The 18,185-nt window shown below is 46.2% G+C and overlaps 1 protein-coding gene across 1 annotated transcript in view; it reads left to right on the plus strand.

Annotated features, from left to right (window-relative positions):
* Nucleotides 1-18,185, plus strand: part of GUCY1B1 (guanylate cyclase 1 soluble subunit beta 1) — a 481,270-nt gene that overhangs the window by 207 nt on the left and 462,878 nt on the right. The window contains exon 2 of the mRNA XM_086962339.1: nucleotides 445-518. Within this exon, the coding sequence (XP_086818465.1) occupies nucleotides 445-518 (74 nt within the window). The remainder of the gene's footprint in view (nucleotides 1-444; nucleotides 519-18,185) is intronic.

Below are 18,185 nucleotides of genomic sequence, written 5' to 3' on the forward strand. Positions count from 1 at the left end.
AATTTGTGTCGGGGGTGAGGGGGGGGGGGGCTATGAGATGCAGCGCTGCCATCCTTATGCCACCCCTTAGGAAGACGTAGAAATGAGTGCTGAAAACAGCCGGTTTATACCTTTGAGAGTAAAACCTTTTTACAAAAATGTCCGTATCTCGGGGGGGGGGGGGGGGGGGGCTCTGCCTGCGAGCAGCGGTGGCAGGCGGTGATATTTTAGAAGAAGGTACAGGAATATGTTCCAGTCCCCGGCTGTGCTGTGCCAATCACTCGTGGATGCAGACAGTGACACCTTGCTCCTCTCGCCTCCCAGGGGTTTACTGTAAGGTGCTATTATTTTCTCCGGAAAAAGTCGTAAAATAGCAAATAACATTGTGTTAGTAGGTCGCTGTCGTGTATTATTTTCGCATGAACTAAGCCTCCCGCCTCCATCTTTTCCCTGTGTTGTACGCAGTATGGATTCGTGAATCACGCCTTGGAGCTGTTGGTGCTGAGGAATTATGGTCCTGAGGTGTGGGAAGATATCAAGTAAGTTCACCTGCTGAGTGTGATTTTTTTTTAGGTTAACTGGAGGTCGTGTGTGCGTAGGTGGGGACTCCTATTTGGACAACTCAGTCTCACAAAACACACACACAAACCTGACAAATAAAGTGCAAAAAGCCCTTTTTTGCAGCCTGTTAAGAAACAACATGGAGTTATCAGTTGCACCGTGAGCACAAAAACCGCGGGCCTAAGTAAACACACAAAATCCACTGCTACTAGACATCACAAGTCTGCCAAAATTGTCGGTCTAAACGTAATTGTGTCCTATTGTAACACATGCAAAGTTTTAGTCGTGCTTCGGTACGTGAGGAGAGCTGTGCTGTTTGGCAAGTGAGAGGGTGGCTTTACAAGAAGATTGTATTGAATTAGGAATGTGACTTTAATGTAAACCACACAAAGTGCTAAAGTGAGCAGTACGGCCTGCCAGGGTGTTCCGCTCTTTGATATATTGATGTGTACACAAGGACGACGTGAGATTTTGGTTAGGGAAAAATTGCTTGCATACAAACCTGTCAATGCGCAAAAACAGTGGCAAAGCTTAAAAACCCCGAATCAGCCGCACATGCAATGTAGAAAAGTTTTTTTTAAACTAAAAATATATTGCCCGAAAATACTAATGAATCAGGGGATCCGTCATCCGTTAATTTTCATTTGTAATCACTTGATCTCCAACGATTTTCTCAAAGCCGACATTGTTGAAGGATTTAAATTCGAAGCAATATGGGGTGAGAACGTGAGCTAAAACCTGAACTTTTCCTAGGGTGGGGGAGATAGCTGTCAAGTCGGTCTGATGCGAGATGCGTGTGTCAGTGTTTCTTTATGTGTGTTGTGTATTTGTGAGTTTCGTAGTGTGTGTCTCTTCTTTTATGCGTGCTTGCGTGTCTGCGTATTTGGGCGAAAGTATCATTTAATGGGTTCCTACGTTCACAGATGTAACAGTGTAAGCATGATTTGAGTCGGAGCTCAAAGTTCTAGGCTTGGCACTCCATGTTTGTTTTAAATTTCAGAACAGTGTGGAGGAGGATTGAGACTTGGCAGCATCCAGCACTTTAGCTACTCAATGAAACACCCAAGAAGTCACTCAGTCAAAGGCGCACAGGCTGTGACTCAGGATGTAAACACTGCCATGCCCCATTGGCTGCGCTGGATCACTCAGGCTGAAGCAGAGCAGCAGTACACCGCCATCTTCTGGCCATGTCCATGTTTATGTACGAGAGAGATTTTCCAGACACCCATAAAACCACATTTTCCAAACCATTTAATATTGCACGTATTCCGTTGTTTTCATAGGGTTGATGTAGTACGGATAGTGTTTTGAAGTTTACCGTTAAAACAATTCTTAATTGGCATTGCCTGGGTTGACTTAGAGAAGAGTCGCCAATTTAGCAATCCGAAATGCGACATTGTTTTGCCCCCACACAGTAAGCACACATTTATAAACTTTCCAGTAAAATGTGTGTAATTCATACATCTAGCTCAAAAAGCACCTTCTGGTTGGTTTAATACGCGCCAGAACAGTCTGAATTGAAAATTCAACATATTTAGATATATCGTACAGCAATTATGACCAAGAAAAGCAGCCCCTCGACCAGAGACACTGCAGTTGGATGGAACTTCCTGAGGCTGACGGCCAAACGTTTAGGGACGATGGTGTGATATTCAGCATTCTGGTACCAGAACAAGCTTGTCTGAATAGTGATAGGAGTTAAAAGCTTGCTGCTGATGTATGCAATGACCGGCTGCAAGCCAGGAGTTTGACTCCTGTCAAGGCCAAGTAATATTTCCACCTCCTCCCCTCTCTTTAATTTCTTACAAAATGAAGCAGCTATGTCTCTCAGGCACCACGAATTCCATCCAAAAGTTGCCTATAAAAGCCCCCCCCCTTCCCTCACCCTATTCACCTTGTGTCTCACAGACACCATTTGTCAGTTTGATAGTGACTACAGCTGTATGGTATTTGGAATAAGGAAGAGGAGTACTGTGCTTGGAGGCGCCAGCAGGGGTTTTTTCTGAAGCAGGGGGACTGCCTCAGGTTGAGCGCGCTGTGGATGTGAGGTGGCACCAGAATCAGCAAGCCACGATGGTTTTACACAGGCTGAAGGCGCTGCATGCTTCTTGGTCCATTGCATAGTATGTGGTGCGTGTTCATTCGGCTGACTGGAGCAGTGTTTCATTGGAAGGATAGTGTCTTGCTCTATGTGCCCTAGCAGCCCAACACTTCTAGCCACAAGCAGGAATCTGTGTGCAGGTAGGAGGGTCTGGGCTTCCAAGAGGTGGTATATATTTAACAGTCATGGCCAGTATTCTGATGGGGCTTTTATGAGACCTGGAAGATAGATCCATGATTCTACCAAACCAAGGGTCCTATTATGATGTAGGTGGGACCGCCATCAACATGCCGACGGTGGCGGGCCCACTGATATCCAGCAGAGCAGTATGACTGACGCATTATGATGCGTTCAGTTGGACTGCATCGGCGAAAGGACCGACCGATGCTTACGACGGGCTCAAGGAGCCCGTCGGTCGGAACGTATTACCTACAATGGGGCAGAGCCTGCTGAGGCACCACAGTAGGGATTACGATGTCCATTTCCAACAGCATTTTTATGGTGGTCCAACCACCGTAGAAAGGCAGTTGGAAATGGACTTTTGGGACCCCTACAGGACCCTCGTTCTCACCTTGATCTCTTCTATGAGGCCTGGGGGCACCTGAGGTGCCCCCTCAAACTTCCATACCCCATGTGCCAGCCACCACTTGGTGCCTGGCACAGAGGTTAATGGATGTTTACAAACATCCATTTTTCCATTGCGGCTTGTGCTGCAGCCCTCTTCAGGCCACAGGACAAGTTGCAATAGAAAAAGGCATGTTTTCAACCGCCTCATGGGCGGTCACATTGTAAGCTGGCAGGTGGAACTGCCGACTACTATTCGGGTGGTTTCCATCCTGCAATGATGGCAGTCGGATTCTCGTCCAACTGCCATCGTAATAATCCCCTAAATTCCTGATTGTATGGAAAGTAATGGCGGTTGTTTTACCCAATTGGCAGGGTATAGCTTGTTTTTTTCTATGTATAGCCATTTTTTCTAAGGATACTTGTTTGGTGTGGGGTATCGTTTGAGAGTTCAGCATGGTCAGAAAGAAGCAATAGAATAGAAATAATGTGTTTTCTTCACGGAAGGATGGAGATCAGTGTGAAAGAAGCAGATCCAAGTGATCCAAGGCTGTTTTGCTTGGTAGTCCTGTGCTTATTTCAGCCTCCCAGGTGCAGGATTTGATTGAGTCTTGAGTTTCTAAGACTATGCAGGAAAAGGTGATAGAGGGGAAAAGAAAGTTTAAGATCTCAAAGTCTGCATCTTGGTAGCACCATTTCCCTAGTTTGAATTATTCTGAGGAGCCCAACACTAAGGTCATGGGTATTTTTGAGAGTGGAGATACCTCAATTGCTTGATCATATTAGAGAAAATTTGGGCTTTGATATGGTTCGTACGCTATTCAAATCTAGAGAGCTTTTCCTGTAATATGAGAAGCCTCATCAAATTGCAATGGCCATTTATGTCAAGTTCAAGGATTTAATCTGAAGACAGTGGAAGAAGAAAAATCACTCTACAAACCCTACATTTCCACAAAAAGCGTATGCCGTAGAAGTCAAAGGGCGGCTCCTATGTGGCGTATACTTATGAGTACCTTGTGAGGGATTTTGAGTCCCTGGCAGTGGCAATTCAGGAGGGTGCCGACTGTTGAGATCTCCATATGTAAATATACCAAGAGCTAAAGTTCTTAGCAATATATGTGTCAATATTTGCAGAACAGCAGCAGTTGTTCCTGGGGCAGCGGTGTTGGCAAGACAAATCCTACTGATATGAGACTGGAAAGCAGACTTCTCTGAGAAATCTTCCTTCCTAAAAAAAATCTGGTTGAGGATTGCAAGTTGTTTGCTGATAGGATAGACTCCATAATTACAAAGTTGTTCAAATACAGAAAGCAGATCTTACCCTATGAAAGGTCTGAATCTTTCTAAACAGGCGGCAGAGATCACCAAGAGAGTTACAGGAAGGTTACAAGTCATGCTATTCTCAGCGTGAGTTGTCAACCTAGGAAGTGCTCTAAAGCAGCAGAATCACTCATTCAGTTGGGTTGCTCTAAACATAAATCTTCACTGCTATAGATCTCCTTCAGCTCCGCAAGTTGTATGGAAAGGATAATGGATTTTTACAATATTTGGCAGAAGAACATCACAGCTTGCTGGGTCGGTAATAGCTTAAAGAGAGGCTATTGAATAATCTTCGACTCTTGGTCTCAAAACTGATGCATAATTCCCACTCCTGTGCCCTGGAATCCCATCAAGAAACAGGCTTTACTAGAAAACAGGGCATTGTTTAGGTTCCTGAAGACAGAATGGTAAGTTGTGTTGATTTTATTGTTGTCCTATTGCAGAAGACGCCAAGAGACTACAGACCAGTGTTAGATCTAAAATGAGTGTACCTGTGGGTGAAAACTACACTTCAGAGTGATCACACTTCAGTGGATTATGCCTATGAGCTCCAAAGGAGACTTCAGAACAACAATCAATCAATCATTCAGGGACTTATAAAGTGTGACTACTCACCCGTAAGGGTCCCAATGCACTTGGGGGGGGGGCTGGGCCTGAGGTTCAGTATAAGAGCCAGGTCTTGAGATCCTCCCTGAATTGCTGCAGCGATAGTGATTGCCTGAGGTGCAGCAGCAGGGAGTTCCAGGTCTTTGCAGCGAGGTAGAAGAAGGATCTTCCTCCAGCTATGGTCTTGCAAATCAGGGGGTTGGTGGCCATGGCCATTTGGGCAGAGCGGAGATGTCTGGTGGGGGTGTAGAAGGAGATGCAGTGGGTGAGGTATCCATGTCCGGCGTTGTGGAGGGCTTTGAAGGAGTGCATGAGAAGCTTGAAGGTGATTCTCCTTTTGACAGGTAACCAGAGAAGGTCTCTCAGGTGGCCAGTGATGTGGTTGCAGGGTGGGATGTTCAGGAACCATCAACCTTTAGAATGAGTATCTGAACATCCCTATTCATGTGAACTATCAAAGATTCCTTTGGTTTTCAAAAGAGAATCACCCCTTCCAATGCAAAGTCTTTCCTTTGGGCTAAAATCAGCTCCCTGAATGTTCACCAAGATCTTGGCACCAATTGTAGCATTGCATCATAAGGAATAATCTTTATACAAACTTGTCTCAATGTCAGTCTAGTGCATTCTCCTTCATAGATTGTGGCAAAAATTCACACAGAAAGGGTGCTTTTGGTGCTGAAGGAGCAGAGTTTTCTGATAAAGTTATAAAATCCCAGTTGCTTCCCTCACAGGATCACTTATGTTCATAGGGACAAGATTAAGAACAGATCTAGGGATTGTGTCTCCTACATTGAGAAGATTCAGAAGATTCAGAGCTATGTGTCAGGACTACTTTCTCTTTCCTCTCCAAGAGCAGTGGACTGTTTGGAGGTTCATAGGGATCTGGCAACAACCACTTCCCTGGTTTGGTGGGCAAGGTCCCATCGCAGCAGACCTAGGAGACATATTCTGCGACGTTGGAAGCCTTCATCTCCGGATCTCTCTGTGCAGCTTCTGGGGTCTCCGGCGATTATCCAGAAGCTGCAGTGGTAGATAGTATCTGATAACCTCTCCAAAGCAAGGTTATCTCCACCACCCTACTTAAAAATGACAGATACCAGCACAGTCTGGACAGACTCTTATCAGCTGCAGGGTCGCTGGTTGCCATACCTGAGAGCGGAATCATCCACTGGGAGGGAAATGGAAGTGATTCAGCTGATTTCAATGAGTACCTGTCAGTAGATGCTGCTTCAAATTTCCCCGACTCCTCTGCAGTGTCCTCTTCTCCATCTTGATTCCTTAGTGAGACTCAGTCTGACGGCATGGAGTTTGAAAGGGAAGTGCTGAGAAAGGGGGGTCTTTGGAAGTGTGCCGCTTGTAGTCATTTCCTGTGCTTGCTTTGCCTTTGGGGTCTTAAAGCTGCCAAATCGGACAGTGGACCTGCGCTGATTGAGAGCCTGCATCTGAGGTCGGGGCAGTGGATTCCACGGACATTTCTTCTGTGTGGTGACGGGCGGGACTGCGAGGCCCAGAGGTCCCTGCGAAACACCAACTTCGCGCACCTGGCGCTTCTTCCCGCCCCTCCTTCATGCTAATCTGGCCATTTAAATCGACTTGCGGCCCCCGCTCTCCGGGTGCCGCTTGTAGTCGTTTCCTGTGCTTGCTTTGCCTTTGGGGTCTTAAAGCTGCCAAATCGGACATTGGACCTGCGCTAATTGAGAGCCTGCATCTGAGGTCGGGGCAGTGGATTCCACGGACATTTCTTCTGTGAGGCCCAGAGGTCCCTGCGAAACACCAACATCGCGCACCAGGCGCTTCTTCCCGCCCCTCCTCCCTCACTAGCTAGTTGAGGAACGTCCACCACGCAACCGCGGGACGCGCGCTGGCGTGTGCCGGGCTAAGCCCGGGCAAAGGGCGGGCCGTTGTGTGCCCGTTTGGAGGCCAAAGGAGGCTGGGCTGGGGCCATCCCCTTTATCTCGAGTTTGGACTCTGTTTTGCTAACTACATCTTCCTATTTAAGGTAGTCGCGCTCTTTACATTTTGCCTGCCTTACTTGTACTAAATGCCACTCTATCGACAGCATATTGTACTTTGTGGACATCGATAGGTCTTTGTCCCCTTGTGGCTTTCTTTGCTTAAACCCACTCGCCTATTTATATTGTTGGGGGAACTGTCTTGGGGATTGTATTGCCATTACTATAGGTTTTGTTTGTGTAGAGCTGATCATTGTCTTTTGGCCACACAATCCTAACATCCGTCCGTGTAGTCCATATGGCGGCTATACCGGAAACCATCGTGTTGGCTAATGCAGGGGGAAATATCAAGGGCACTTTGGATAATTATTTTATAAAGCCTGCCCCTGAGATGGAAAGGGAAAGTATACTGGCTGAGCGCAGGGCGTAGCGACGCCGCTCCATTGAATCTATCATATCCAGATCCCCTTTGGTTGTACCATCCCAGAATATTATACCGAGTTTGGGGCTTGTCACAGAGAATGAGGATCTGTTATCTACGCAGGGTATACCATTGCTCCTGCGAGATACGCCACCCTCTTCTCCTGCTCTCAATAGTATGGGTTTGAATAACACATCAATCCCAAGTGACACTAATATGGATACAGATCTTATACATGATACCCCCCGAATAGTAGTAGTGAACTCTAAAAAGAAAGCAGGGAAGAGAGAGGTTCCCTTAGTGTCTGGACCACCACCAAATAAGAGACGGAGAAGGGGTGGTGCTCCACAAAAGGGTAAGATCAGTCATTCTGACTTTGGCAAGGGTAGAAAATCTAGTGTAATACCTGCACCCACAAAAGAGGCTATTGTAATAACTGTTTCATCTCAAGAGGTCCCCCAGACATTAATGCCTTCTCCAAAAACTCTCACTCTGACTACACCAATACCTGACTTTCCATCTACTAACAATAGTATGGTTAAGGCCCAATCGCCCGCTGTCTCTCTTGACAGCATTGAACATCTACTGCGGTCATTCACACTTCCCATACTAGAGAGGTTGAAAAGTGTGGAGCAACGGATGGGGGACCTGGAAGTGGCCATTATCAACATGGCTGCCTTACCCAAACATATTACAAAGACAGTCTCAGCTCCTGTAGCTAATGTAGCCACTGCGCCAACGTCCATTGCTGCACCATCTACTACTGTTAACAGCATGGTTGCCTTACCCAAACGTATTACAAATACAGTCTCAGCTCCAGTAGTCACTGTAGCCACTGTGCCTACGTCTACCCCTGCAACCCAAAAGGATCTAAATCCACCTAGAAATCCTGTGAGTCGTAATAATCAAGGGGGAAATTTATCCAAAGCTGCCCCTCAATCGAACACTCACACTCCTAATGGAATCAGGAAGGACGCTAATACAACTGTTACTATAAACAGGCAGGAGGTAAGGGGGAGGGCGCAACAAGATAGAGTAGAGAATCATAGGGGCCGCCAAGTTGAAATACCCCCAGAAGCGGTCCCCTATGTGGTCGTACTTACAGGCGTTCCCACCCTTGAAGTTGGCAAGAGGGAAGGTTTTAGCCAATTAAAAAATAAAACCATGCATTGGCTCACCCAGAATAGACCACTCCCATGTAACATCAATGGTGAGATAGTTCATGTGCGTCGACTTCCTTGGCTGGGGTGTCGAGACAAAGATATTGCGGGTGACCTAATTGTTATAAACTTCAGAGACCCAGGTGCAGTCAGACACATCCTAAATTGGATGCCAGGGAGCGTGGGTAAAACCATTGCTCCCTGTGACCTGACCTACTTTTATCCAAGGTCCCTGGTGAACCCCAAAATGTGCACAGGGTTTCTTTCCGGCCTATGGGATAACTCATCTGTAGGGTATAATAATCAATATATGTTTCAAGAACCCAACCCTATGATGGTAAAGAATGCATTTGGGTGGAATACTGTTCCGTTTAGGGGACTAGGTAATAGCCTTAGGGGGATAGACCACCCGCAAGAATGTAGAAGGATGGATCATTTGGTTCCTTTTACCCCGCTTGAAGCCGTAAATAGTTTTGAACCCTTCTTTAACCACCCCAATAGGTATGGGCCCCTGGACATGGTTGACTGACTGCCAAGCATAACAAATACTAACCATGTTAAAATAGAAAGAAATGTGTTGCTGACAGTAAAGGATAACTCAAAACAGCTGACGCATTTTATAACTAAAGCTGGAATTAGGATAGTAGATAAACCAAATAAGGAAAAATGGTATATAAGTGTCCAAAACTGAGGGAGGTTAGAGTGGGTTGTTCACTTGATGGAGACGGGGTTCAAGTGGTCCCTGGAGAGATAGTGGCTAACTGCAAAAACGAGGCACAAACCAGGGTTGGCCCTCAAGAGCGCCCCATACTAGTTGCTGGTAACAATGCTGTTAGTACACTCAATGGCGGTCCAGATGGGATTATTAACTTACTTTCATGGAACGTGGCAGGAGTAAAAAATAAACTGACATCTGGGGACTGGGGCTCATTTATGGACAAGCATGACATTTGTCTCCTTCACGAGACCTGGGCCACGGAGGTTATGTTATGTTATGTTATGTTAAAATCAATTTGTAAAGTGCTCGTACGCCCGTGGGCTTCATGGCGCTATAGGAAGTATGAAGAGTCCGAACAACATAACACTAAGCTGACAGAGGTTAATGGTAGGCTTGAGAGAATAACCAGGTTTTTAGTCCCTTGCGGAAGGTGAGCAAATCCTTACTCTGCCTAATCGGCAAGGGGATGGAGTTCCAAAATGAAGCTGCTAGATGGCGAAAGCAGCAGCCGCCCTGTCGCTTCCTTTTAAAGTGAGGCACCTCCAATAAGGATTTTTGAGCGGAGCGCAGGCTTCTAGTGGGAGTATATTTAGAAACCAGGCTGCAAATAAAGGCAGGGCCTTTATCTTGTGTGGCCTTGAAGGTGATACAGCCAGCTTTAAAGGCAATGCGTTGGGAAATCGGAAGCCAGTGTAGCTTTTCTAGTCCTGGTTTGATAGAAGACCATTTTGGCTGTTTTAGGATGAGTCTAGCCGCCTGGTTCTGGACTAGTTGAAGTCTCTTTGATAGGCCCACTGGGAGTCCCAGATAGACACTATTGGAATAGTCCAAGCGGGACATAACCAGAGCAATAGTGACCTGGATTAAGGCAGACTGGGTAAGTAGGTGGGCGATTTTTTTTATTTTCCTCATTTGGAAAAAGCTTGCGGAAACCACGGCACCCACCTGGGTTTTTAAGGACAGGTCCGTATGGAGCGTGATCCCTAGGCTCTTTACAGCAGTAGACTTTACAGGAGGGGTGCCCAGGTCTGCTGGCCAGTAGTTGACACTCCAGCTGGATAAACTATTCCCGGGCAAAAGTAGTTCTGTTTTGCCCGGGTTAAGTTTTAGATGGTTTTCGTTCATCCAGCATTGGATGTGTCTCATGGTGTTCTGAAATTCGGGCACAGCATCAGGGATGTTCAGTTGGAATAATAGCTGTAAATCATCCGCATAATTGAACACCGTGACTTTGAATTTCTTAAGGGAGTGAAGAAGAGGGCGGAGGTAAAGATTAAATAGTAAGGGGGATAATGACGACCCCTGCGGGACTCCACAGGTGGATGTGTGCCTAGTGCCTGTAAAACTGCCCAGTTGAATTGCCTGAGTCCGGCCCTCAATAAAGGAAGTAATCCAGCTCAACGCTGATCCTCTCAGGCCAGCCTGTTCGACACCGTTGAGCAAGATGTCATAGTCAACCGTGTCGAACGCAGCCGAGAGGTCAAGCAACACCAAAGCTTGGTGTATGTCGGCGTCCGCGTTGGCTCTAAGGTTGTCTTGGAGCGCCAGGATCACCGCCTCAGTTGAGTGACCTGGGCGGAACCCTGCTTGATTAGGCTCCAAATAGTTGGTGGTCTCGATGAAATTAGAGACACTCTTAGAGACATGGGCCTCCAATACCTTTGAGAGGTAGGGCAACAGGGAGATAGGTCGATAGTTTGTAAGATCCAAGGGATCCTTCCCTTGTTTTTTTACTAACGGTATAAGGAGGGCTTTTTTAAAATCTGTGGGGACTCTGCCTTGTCTGAGGGATTCATTGAGAATAGGCAGGAGTGCATGTGGAAGGAATAAGCCTAATTCTCTAAAGATGGAAGGGGGGCAAATGTCATTGGGTGACCCAGATTTGATCCGTTGAAGGAGTTCCGACAGTTGTTTGGGGTCAATCGGAGGAATGTGGTCTAAAGTCTCTGGGTTCTTGTAGCCATCCTCAATGGTGTTGCTGGCAGGGTGTAGTGGTATACTTTGTTTGATTGTGATGATTTTATTAATGAAGTAGTTGTTCAGGTCATCGCATAAAGCTTGAGAGTGTGCGATAGGTAGTGACGTACGCTCGTCGTTACAGAGGTCGTTCACTATTCTAAAGATGTCTTTAGTTTGATTGTGAGAGTGCAGAATTATGCCTGAAAAATAATCAGTCTTCCTCTTAAGAATGGTTTTTTGATAGAGACGACGACTAAGGCAATAGACCTCTTTATCTTGGAGGAGGTCCAACGCAATGGTTTTGCGACCTATTGCGCCCCGGCCACGAAGGGCATCAGAGGGAGACCTTCAGGAGGACTTAGTACCTGGGTGGCCACTCATCTGGGTGTTACAGTGAAGAAGGTTATAGTTGAATCCCCCGATATCCTGTGTGCAATACTATGCTCCGCTGCAAATAACCCCCTAGCCATCATCAATGTTTATTCCAGACCTACCAAAAGTGGTCAAGAGTCAGCAGTTGTCTGCCAATTGAGGGAGCTTGTGCAGACTCTTGACTCTGGTACTGGAGTCATTATTGGGGGAGACTTCAATTGCCAGTTTGATCCCCTAGTAAAGGCCGGCTTGGATGATATTGAAGAGGAGAATTTGTTTTGGAACATTCCAACACCTGTTATTCCCCCAGTCAAAGCATGGACCCCTTTGGTCTTGCAGTTAAATTCCGTTACCCTGTCCCTATCTGTACGGGCATGCAATGGCCGGCTAAAATCTGATATTCCAGGAAATGTGACATTTAATAAAGTAGGTCACTCCTCGATTATAGATTATATCTTAATAGAAACAAGATCATGGGATAAAATCCATGATTTTAAGATACATGGACGTATAGACAGTGATCATAATGCTTTGGTATTGTCTTTGAAACCGGGGAGTTGGGGCCTGTCATGCAGAGTAACATCATTAAGCACTCTCAAATATATTGCCAAGTTCTGCCTCATCTAAATGCTATGGCAGAGGTAGCAAATATGGGTCTGGGCGAAGGGGGGATTAATAGACCTGTTGATATCCATAATCAACTAGCAACAAAAATGCTAGACATTTTTTTCCCTCTTAAGCCCCAGAAGGAAACACAGGTAAAAACCCACCCTTGGTTTACTGCCACCTGCCGTAAATTAAAGACAGAGTTAATCCAAGCTATTAAGGCCAATAATAGACCTTTAGTCAGGACATTACGAACCAAGAATAAACAACTTATAGACAGTGAAAAAAAGTCCTGGGAGGCGGACAGGTGGGAGGAGCTGAAGGAGGCGCTTCAGCGCAGAGACTCTAAAGCATTTTGGGCAATTGTCACAAATCATTCTGGGGGTGGGAAAAATGCGGTTGGTCCCAATATAGCCTCAGCTGTCTGGGTGGATAATTTTAGCAGTCTTACAACCACCTGACCACTCCAGATCCTGAGGTGGCTCTCCCGAACCCCCCTCACGAGTTCAGACTGGGGGGGGCCCAGGAGATTAAAATCCTAGAAGTGGAACGTGCCATTATGAGGTTGTTACCTAACAAAGCCCCGGGGCTGGACAAAATTCCCGGTGACTTGTTTCGGGCGGAACTGAAGATATGGGCACCCTATCTTTGCGTTCTTTACAACTTAATATTGAATGGGGCCGACCTGCCAGCTTCCTGGCGGGGCGCGGAAATTGTCCCCATATTTAGAAAAGGTTGCCCCCTGCTCCCTTCTAACTACAGGCCAATCAGCCTGATAGATATACCACAGAAAGTGTTCGGGCGGGTTCTTCTAGACAGAATCCAAGCATGGGAAGAAGAAAATTGCATTTTGAGCCCACTACAGGCAGGTTTTAGAATTGGTATTTCCACAATCGACCAGATCTTCAGGCTCCAGGCCCTATACTGGAAATCTGTGAGTGTAGAGGGTGGCAGCCTCTACCTCATTTTTGTGGACCTGAGGGCCGCGTTCGATCTGGTTCCCAGAGACAAACTGTGGAATGTCCTATCTGACCTTGGACTTCCAGTGTATTTACTAGATGCATTGATGAGTTTGCATCGCAAAAACTTTGCCAAAGTCAGATGTGGGAAGATCGGCCAGCTTTGAGGTACAGAGGGGGGTGCGCTAGGGGTGTGTGTTGGTGCCCACCCTCTTCTGCCTTTATATTAATGGGCTTGTCAATCACCTTCTTAACCTGAAAGACACGGATATACCGCGACTGGCAACTGGCAGAGTGCCTGCACTAATGTTTGCAGACGACACTCTGCTACTGTCTCGTACTGCCACCGGTATTCAACGTGTCTTGGACGGCTTTGCCTCCTTCTGTGCCTCTAGCGACCTAGAGATCAACTTGTCAAAAACCAAGTACATGATCTTTAATCCCCCGCGTCAGACCCGACCAAATCCTGTCCTTTAGGGGATCCCGCTAGAAAGAGTGAACACCTTTGACTACCTTGGAATTACCCTAGAGGAACATCTGGGGTGGAAGGCACAAATAGCTAAATCGACTCTTAAACTGACTCAGACAGCCGGGGGAATATTAAAAATGTACAGTACTCAGGTCTGGAAGCCGGTGTCACCTGTGGAGGAGATATTCAAGGTTCAGGCTAGATCAGCGGCACTCTATGGGGCGGAACTATGGGGGCATCACAGGCCTACAAGCCTGGCAAGGGTTGAACATTCCTTCATGAGAAATCTCCTTGCCCTTCCAGTTAGTACCCCTCTGGTACCACTAAGATTAGACCTAGGGTTACTCCCTGTAGAGGAGGAGGCGGCCCTTAGACCTCTAACATACTGGCGAAGACTCTGGTCTGTTCCAGAATTAGCACCTTACCGTACAGAGTTTAAAGAGATCTGGCCCTCATTGAAAACGAAGAAAGTCCCGCTGTTAGCGCACATTAAGGATCTGTGTGTAGGACTGGGGCTCCCTGAGCTCTGGGACTCGCCAGAAGAGGTTTGCCCAGCACTTACCAGGGTGGACTTAATAAAGAGATATAGGGCATCTAATTTGATGTTGTTGCACAACAGCAGTTCAGTGGGGAGATTAACATCAGAATTCATTAATATCAAAGGGGAATACAAGAGGGAGGTATTTTTAGATTTAATATACCCTACCCACGCACGAAAATTGTACATACAATTCAGAATGGGAATATTACCCTTGAAGGCATTAACTAGTCATTGGAATGGGAACCTTAGTCCGGCATGCCCAGCGTGTAATTACAAACTTGAAAATGAAAGTCACGTGTTTTTTGCTTGCCCGGCCTACGGTCCGGCACGCCGTCGCTGGATAAAACCCATCTGCAAGAATTTGGGTTATGGACACTGTAATCAGGCCTTGAGAGTGCTAAAAAATGATACACATCCCCCCATTGTTTTTTCTGTCTCACGCTTTTTACATTGTATGTGGATTAAGCGTAGAAACCACATTAATTGTTGATATTGTTTTTGTTCTCTGTTTTAACTGTTTTGATTTGCTCTGATAACTTGTTCACGATTTAATTCTTATTTTAATCGTTAGCTCGGTTGTACAGAGGTGTACATACAAATGAAATACAAATGAAATTAACTTTTACTTGTCTGAAGTACCAACTGAATATGTTTTTATATGCAAATGTTTGTTTTTAACTGTACTTTTATGACCCGCAGCGGTCGAAATAAAGTTATCAATGATGATGATGATGAAGTGTTAGTGTCTCCTTTCCAGGATTCCAGGAAAGTTTATGCTCTAAAATCATGTAAAAAACACAGAACTGGAGCACCACAGTAGGTGGTGTGAAACAAGGGAATTGATTCCTCACAAGCAGATTTAGTTCAGATCCTTTTCTTTCTTCAGGATGGATTTTCTTTAGGTTTGAAGGTTTCCACACTATGGATACATTGGGCAGCCATCAAGGTGTACCTTTGTTCTTGAGATTACCTTTCAGACAACCAGGAGCTAGTTCAAAGATTATTCAGAGGGTTTATCAACTTGGGATCTCCTTCTGAGCCACAGTTATCCTCCTGAAATTTGCCATTGGTCCTTGAAGCTTTAAAGGAACTCCCCTTTGAGCCTTTGGAGGCAGTGGATATCCAAATTGTGACTTTGAAGCCATTTTTTCTTTGTTACAGTAACTTCAGCTAGAAGGTTGGGAGAGTTGAGATCTTTGTCTTTTAGACATACATTCCTAAGGATATTTCAAGACAGAATCATTCTCTCTTTAGGTCCCTCCTTTGTCCAAAAGGTTAGCTCTGCTTTTCATAGGCTCGGGTCATAGTTCTTCCTGTGTATTTTCATACTCCTAGGGATTCAGAGCATCTACACTCACTAGATGTGAGAAAGCTCTAATCTGCTATCTGGAGAATGTGTCAGTTTTCAGGATTTGGTCTTCTCTTTTTGTAAACTTTGGTCTGGCCAAAAGAAAAGCCTAACCTACCATCTAGGTGCTTAGTAGATGGATCTAATCCTTTATTGCTTGGGCCTATAAGGAGACATGGAGTCCTTCGCCTCTGAGGGTCTAGGGTAGATGGGCCATGGCAATGTCATCTGCTTTAGCAGAAGTACAGGGAAGCTTTGGAATTGATCAATTCCAGTAACCAGTGGACTCTTTCCTTGTATATAAACTGATCTTGCACACATGTTCAAATTTGTTATACTAATGTTCTTGCGATTGGCCTTCTCTGAGAGCACGTTTTGTTTGGAACTTTGATGTTCTACAATAATACTGATTATACAATATATCCGTCATATATGCAATGTGAAATTACCTTTTGGCTGCGTTCGATCCCTTTGATTGTATATTCGGATATTGAGCACATTTTGAGGCTCCCGGGAATGTTGATTTGTAATAAATGAATCTGATGGCACACTGTGTTCATCTCAGTGTTCGAATGTAGCCTTATTTCCTAAAAATATTAGGGTGGCCTCATATTTTACTCTCATCTTTATTATTGGCAGCTCATAGCATGTAATGCTGCCTTCCCGATATTATCCCACTTAGCATGTTCCTGTCCTCTTATAAATAAATAGTGACATGAAGTAATGATTTTGCCACCACAAATGATAGGGCTTACAACAACTTACTCTGCCTGTCTGCCGTGAGGGAAACGGCCAGCGTGTCGAGGCATTCCGCCGCGAGGGAAACGGCCAGCTCAACTTCACTGCCGGAGGCCAGGGACTACATCCCCCAGCAGCCCCGGACCCACGGCGCTCCTGTGACGCTCCTGCAGCGCCGGCTGGTGCTATAACAACGGGGAGCTCCAGCGGGGCAGTGGGGGCTTACAACAACTTACTCTGCCTGTCTGCTGTGAGGGAAACGGCCAGCGTGTCGAGGCATTCCGCCGTGAGGGAAACGGCCAGCTCAACTTCACCACCAGAGGCCAGGGACTACATCCCCCAGCAGCCCCGGACCCACGGCGCTCCTGTGATGCTCCTGCAGCGCCGGCTGGCGCTATAACAACGCAGAGCTCCTACCGCCCCGCGGGACGCGCGCGGGCAGCACCGGGCTGAGCCCGGGCAGAGGGCGGGCCGTCTGTGGCCGTCAGTGGTCTACAGTGGTCGGGCGGGCCACCCCTCTAACAACAACATCGTGACTGTGGTGAGTCTAATACCCGTTATCATGGAGTCAGTAGATAAAGTTGTCGCCCAGGATGATTTTCCAATTCCCCCTCCCACATTTGAGTCCCTACTTGAAAATGCTCTTAACCTGGTTACCAACGAAATCGCCGATACAGAAAGAAGAATGTCCCTGAGCTGTACCAACAACATTACACAGCCAATATCCTCGTTAATAAGCCCAAGAATTTCTCTATCGCCAATTGTTGTAATCACAAAACCTGCATTGGCACCCACATTCCCTGAGCCTCTGTTGGCAGAGGCGGCCTCCACTATAACAATTGCCTCTCAGGAAGATGTAATTGCTATTGGAACTCTGGAAGCAAACAACAAACTGGGAGGGGAAAAGCGTAAAAGAGGTACAGCCAAGCCAAGCGCAAACAAAAGAAAACAACCGTTAATTAACAAGAGTCAACCCACGCCACAGAGCTTGTGGAACAAACAAAAATCCTCTGGGGCACAAACTATTCACATTGACGATAAAGACTCAGTGGATGCAGATGACATTCCCACCGCAACTACTAGTAACCCAAGGGGGAACTCTAATACGATATGGACACAAACTACTTTAATGGGAGATAACAATACCATATCTAAACAAAATGGAAATCTTATAGAAACCATAGTTGATACTATTTTTAATCGTCTAGAGAAGCAAATGATCAAACAGTTTAATGATGTTTTTAAAAGACTTGACAGATTAGAAAACCTGGTAAAAAATGAAGAGGTAAAAAGAAAGGGGACTGTCACCCTGGATCAAATTAGGGCAGATCGCCTGTTAAAAGAGCTTGAGTCTGTTAGTAACACTCTATCGCATGGAAAGCCTGAAGTCTCCCCTAAATTAGGCGGGGGCCCTAGTATCCCTGGATCACAACCACCTACTGTACCATCTACCACCCAACCCAGACACACCAATGGCGGGAACAACTCGGCAAAATCCAACCTACCACCCAAACCTGCATCCCTGCCCGTACCCCCAAAAGCAGCTCCTCCTGCCACTGTTAACCCAAATATCACCAATCAGAACAAAGGTTCTACCCAGCCAACTATTGCAGTGAGGTCAACCTCCGATAACAACAAGGGCACGGGGCAATCTGGGAATGGCAGGCCATTCAAACATCAAGGGCCTGCCCTGCATCTACCACCTGATGCCTGCCCCTTTGTCCTGGTCCTAGCAGGTGTACCACCACTGAGGGAGGAACAGGGGGAATCATGGGTCCAACTACGTAATAAATGTATTGATTGGCTAACCA

This window comes from Lissotriton vulgaris, chromosome 3_1 (assembly GCF_964263255.1).
Source record: "Lissotriton vulgaris chromosome 3_1, aLisVul1.2, whole genome shotgun sequence".
Lineage (NCBI taxonomy): Eukaryota > Metazoa > Chordata > Amphibia > Caudata > Salamandridae > Lissotriton > Lissotriton vulgaris.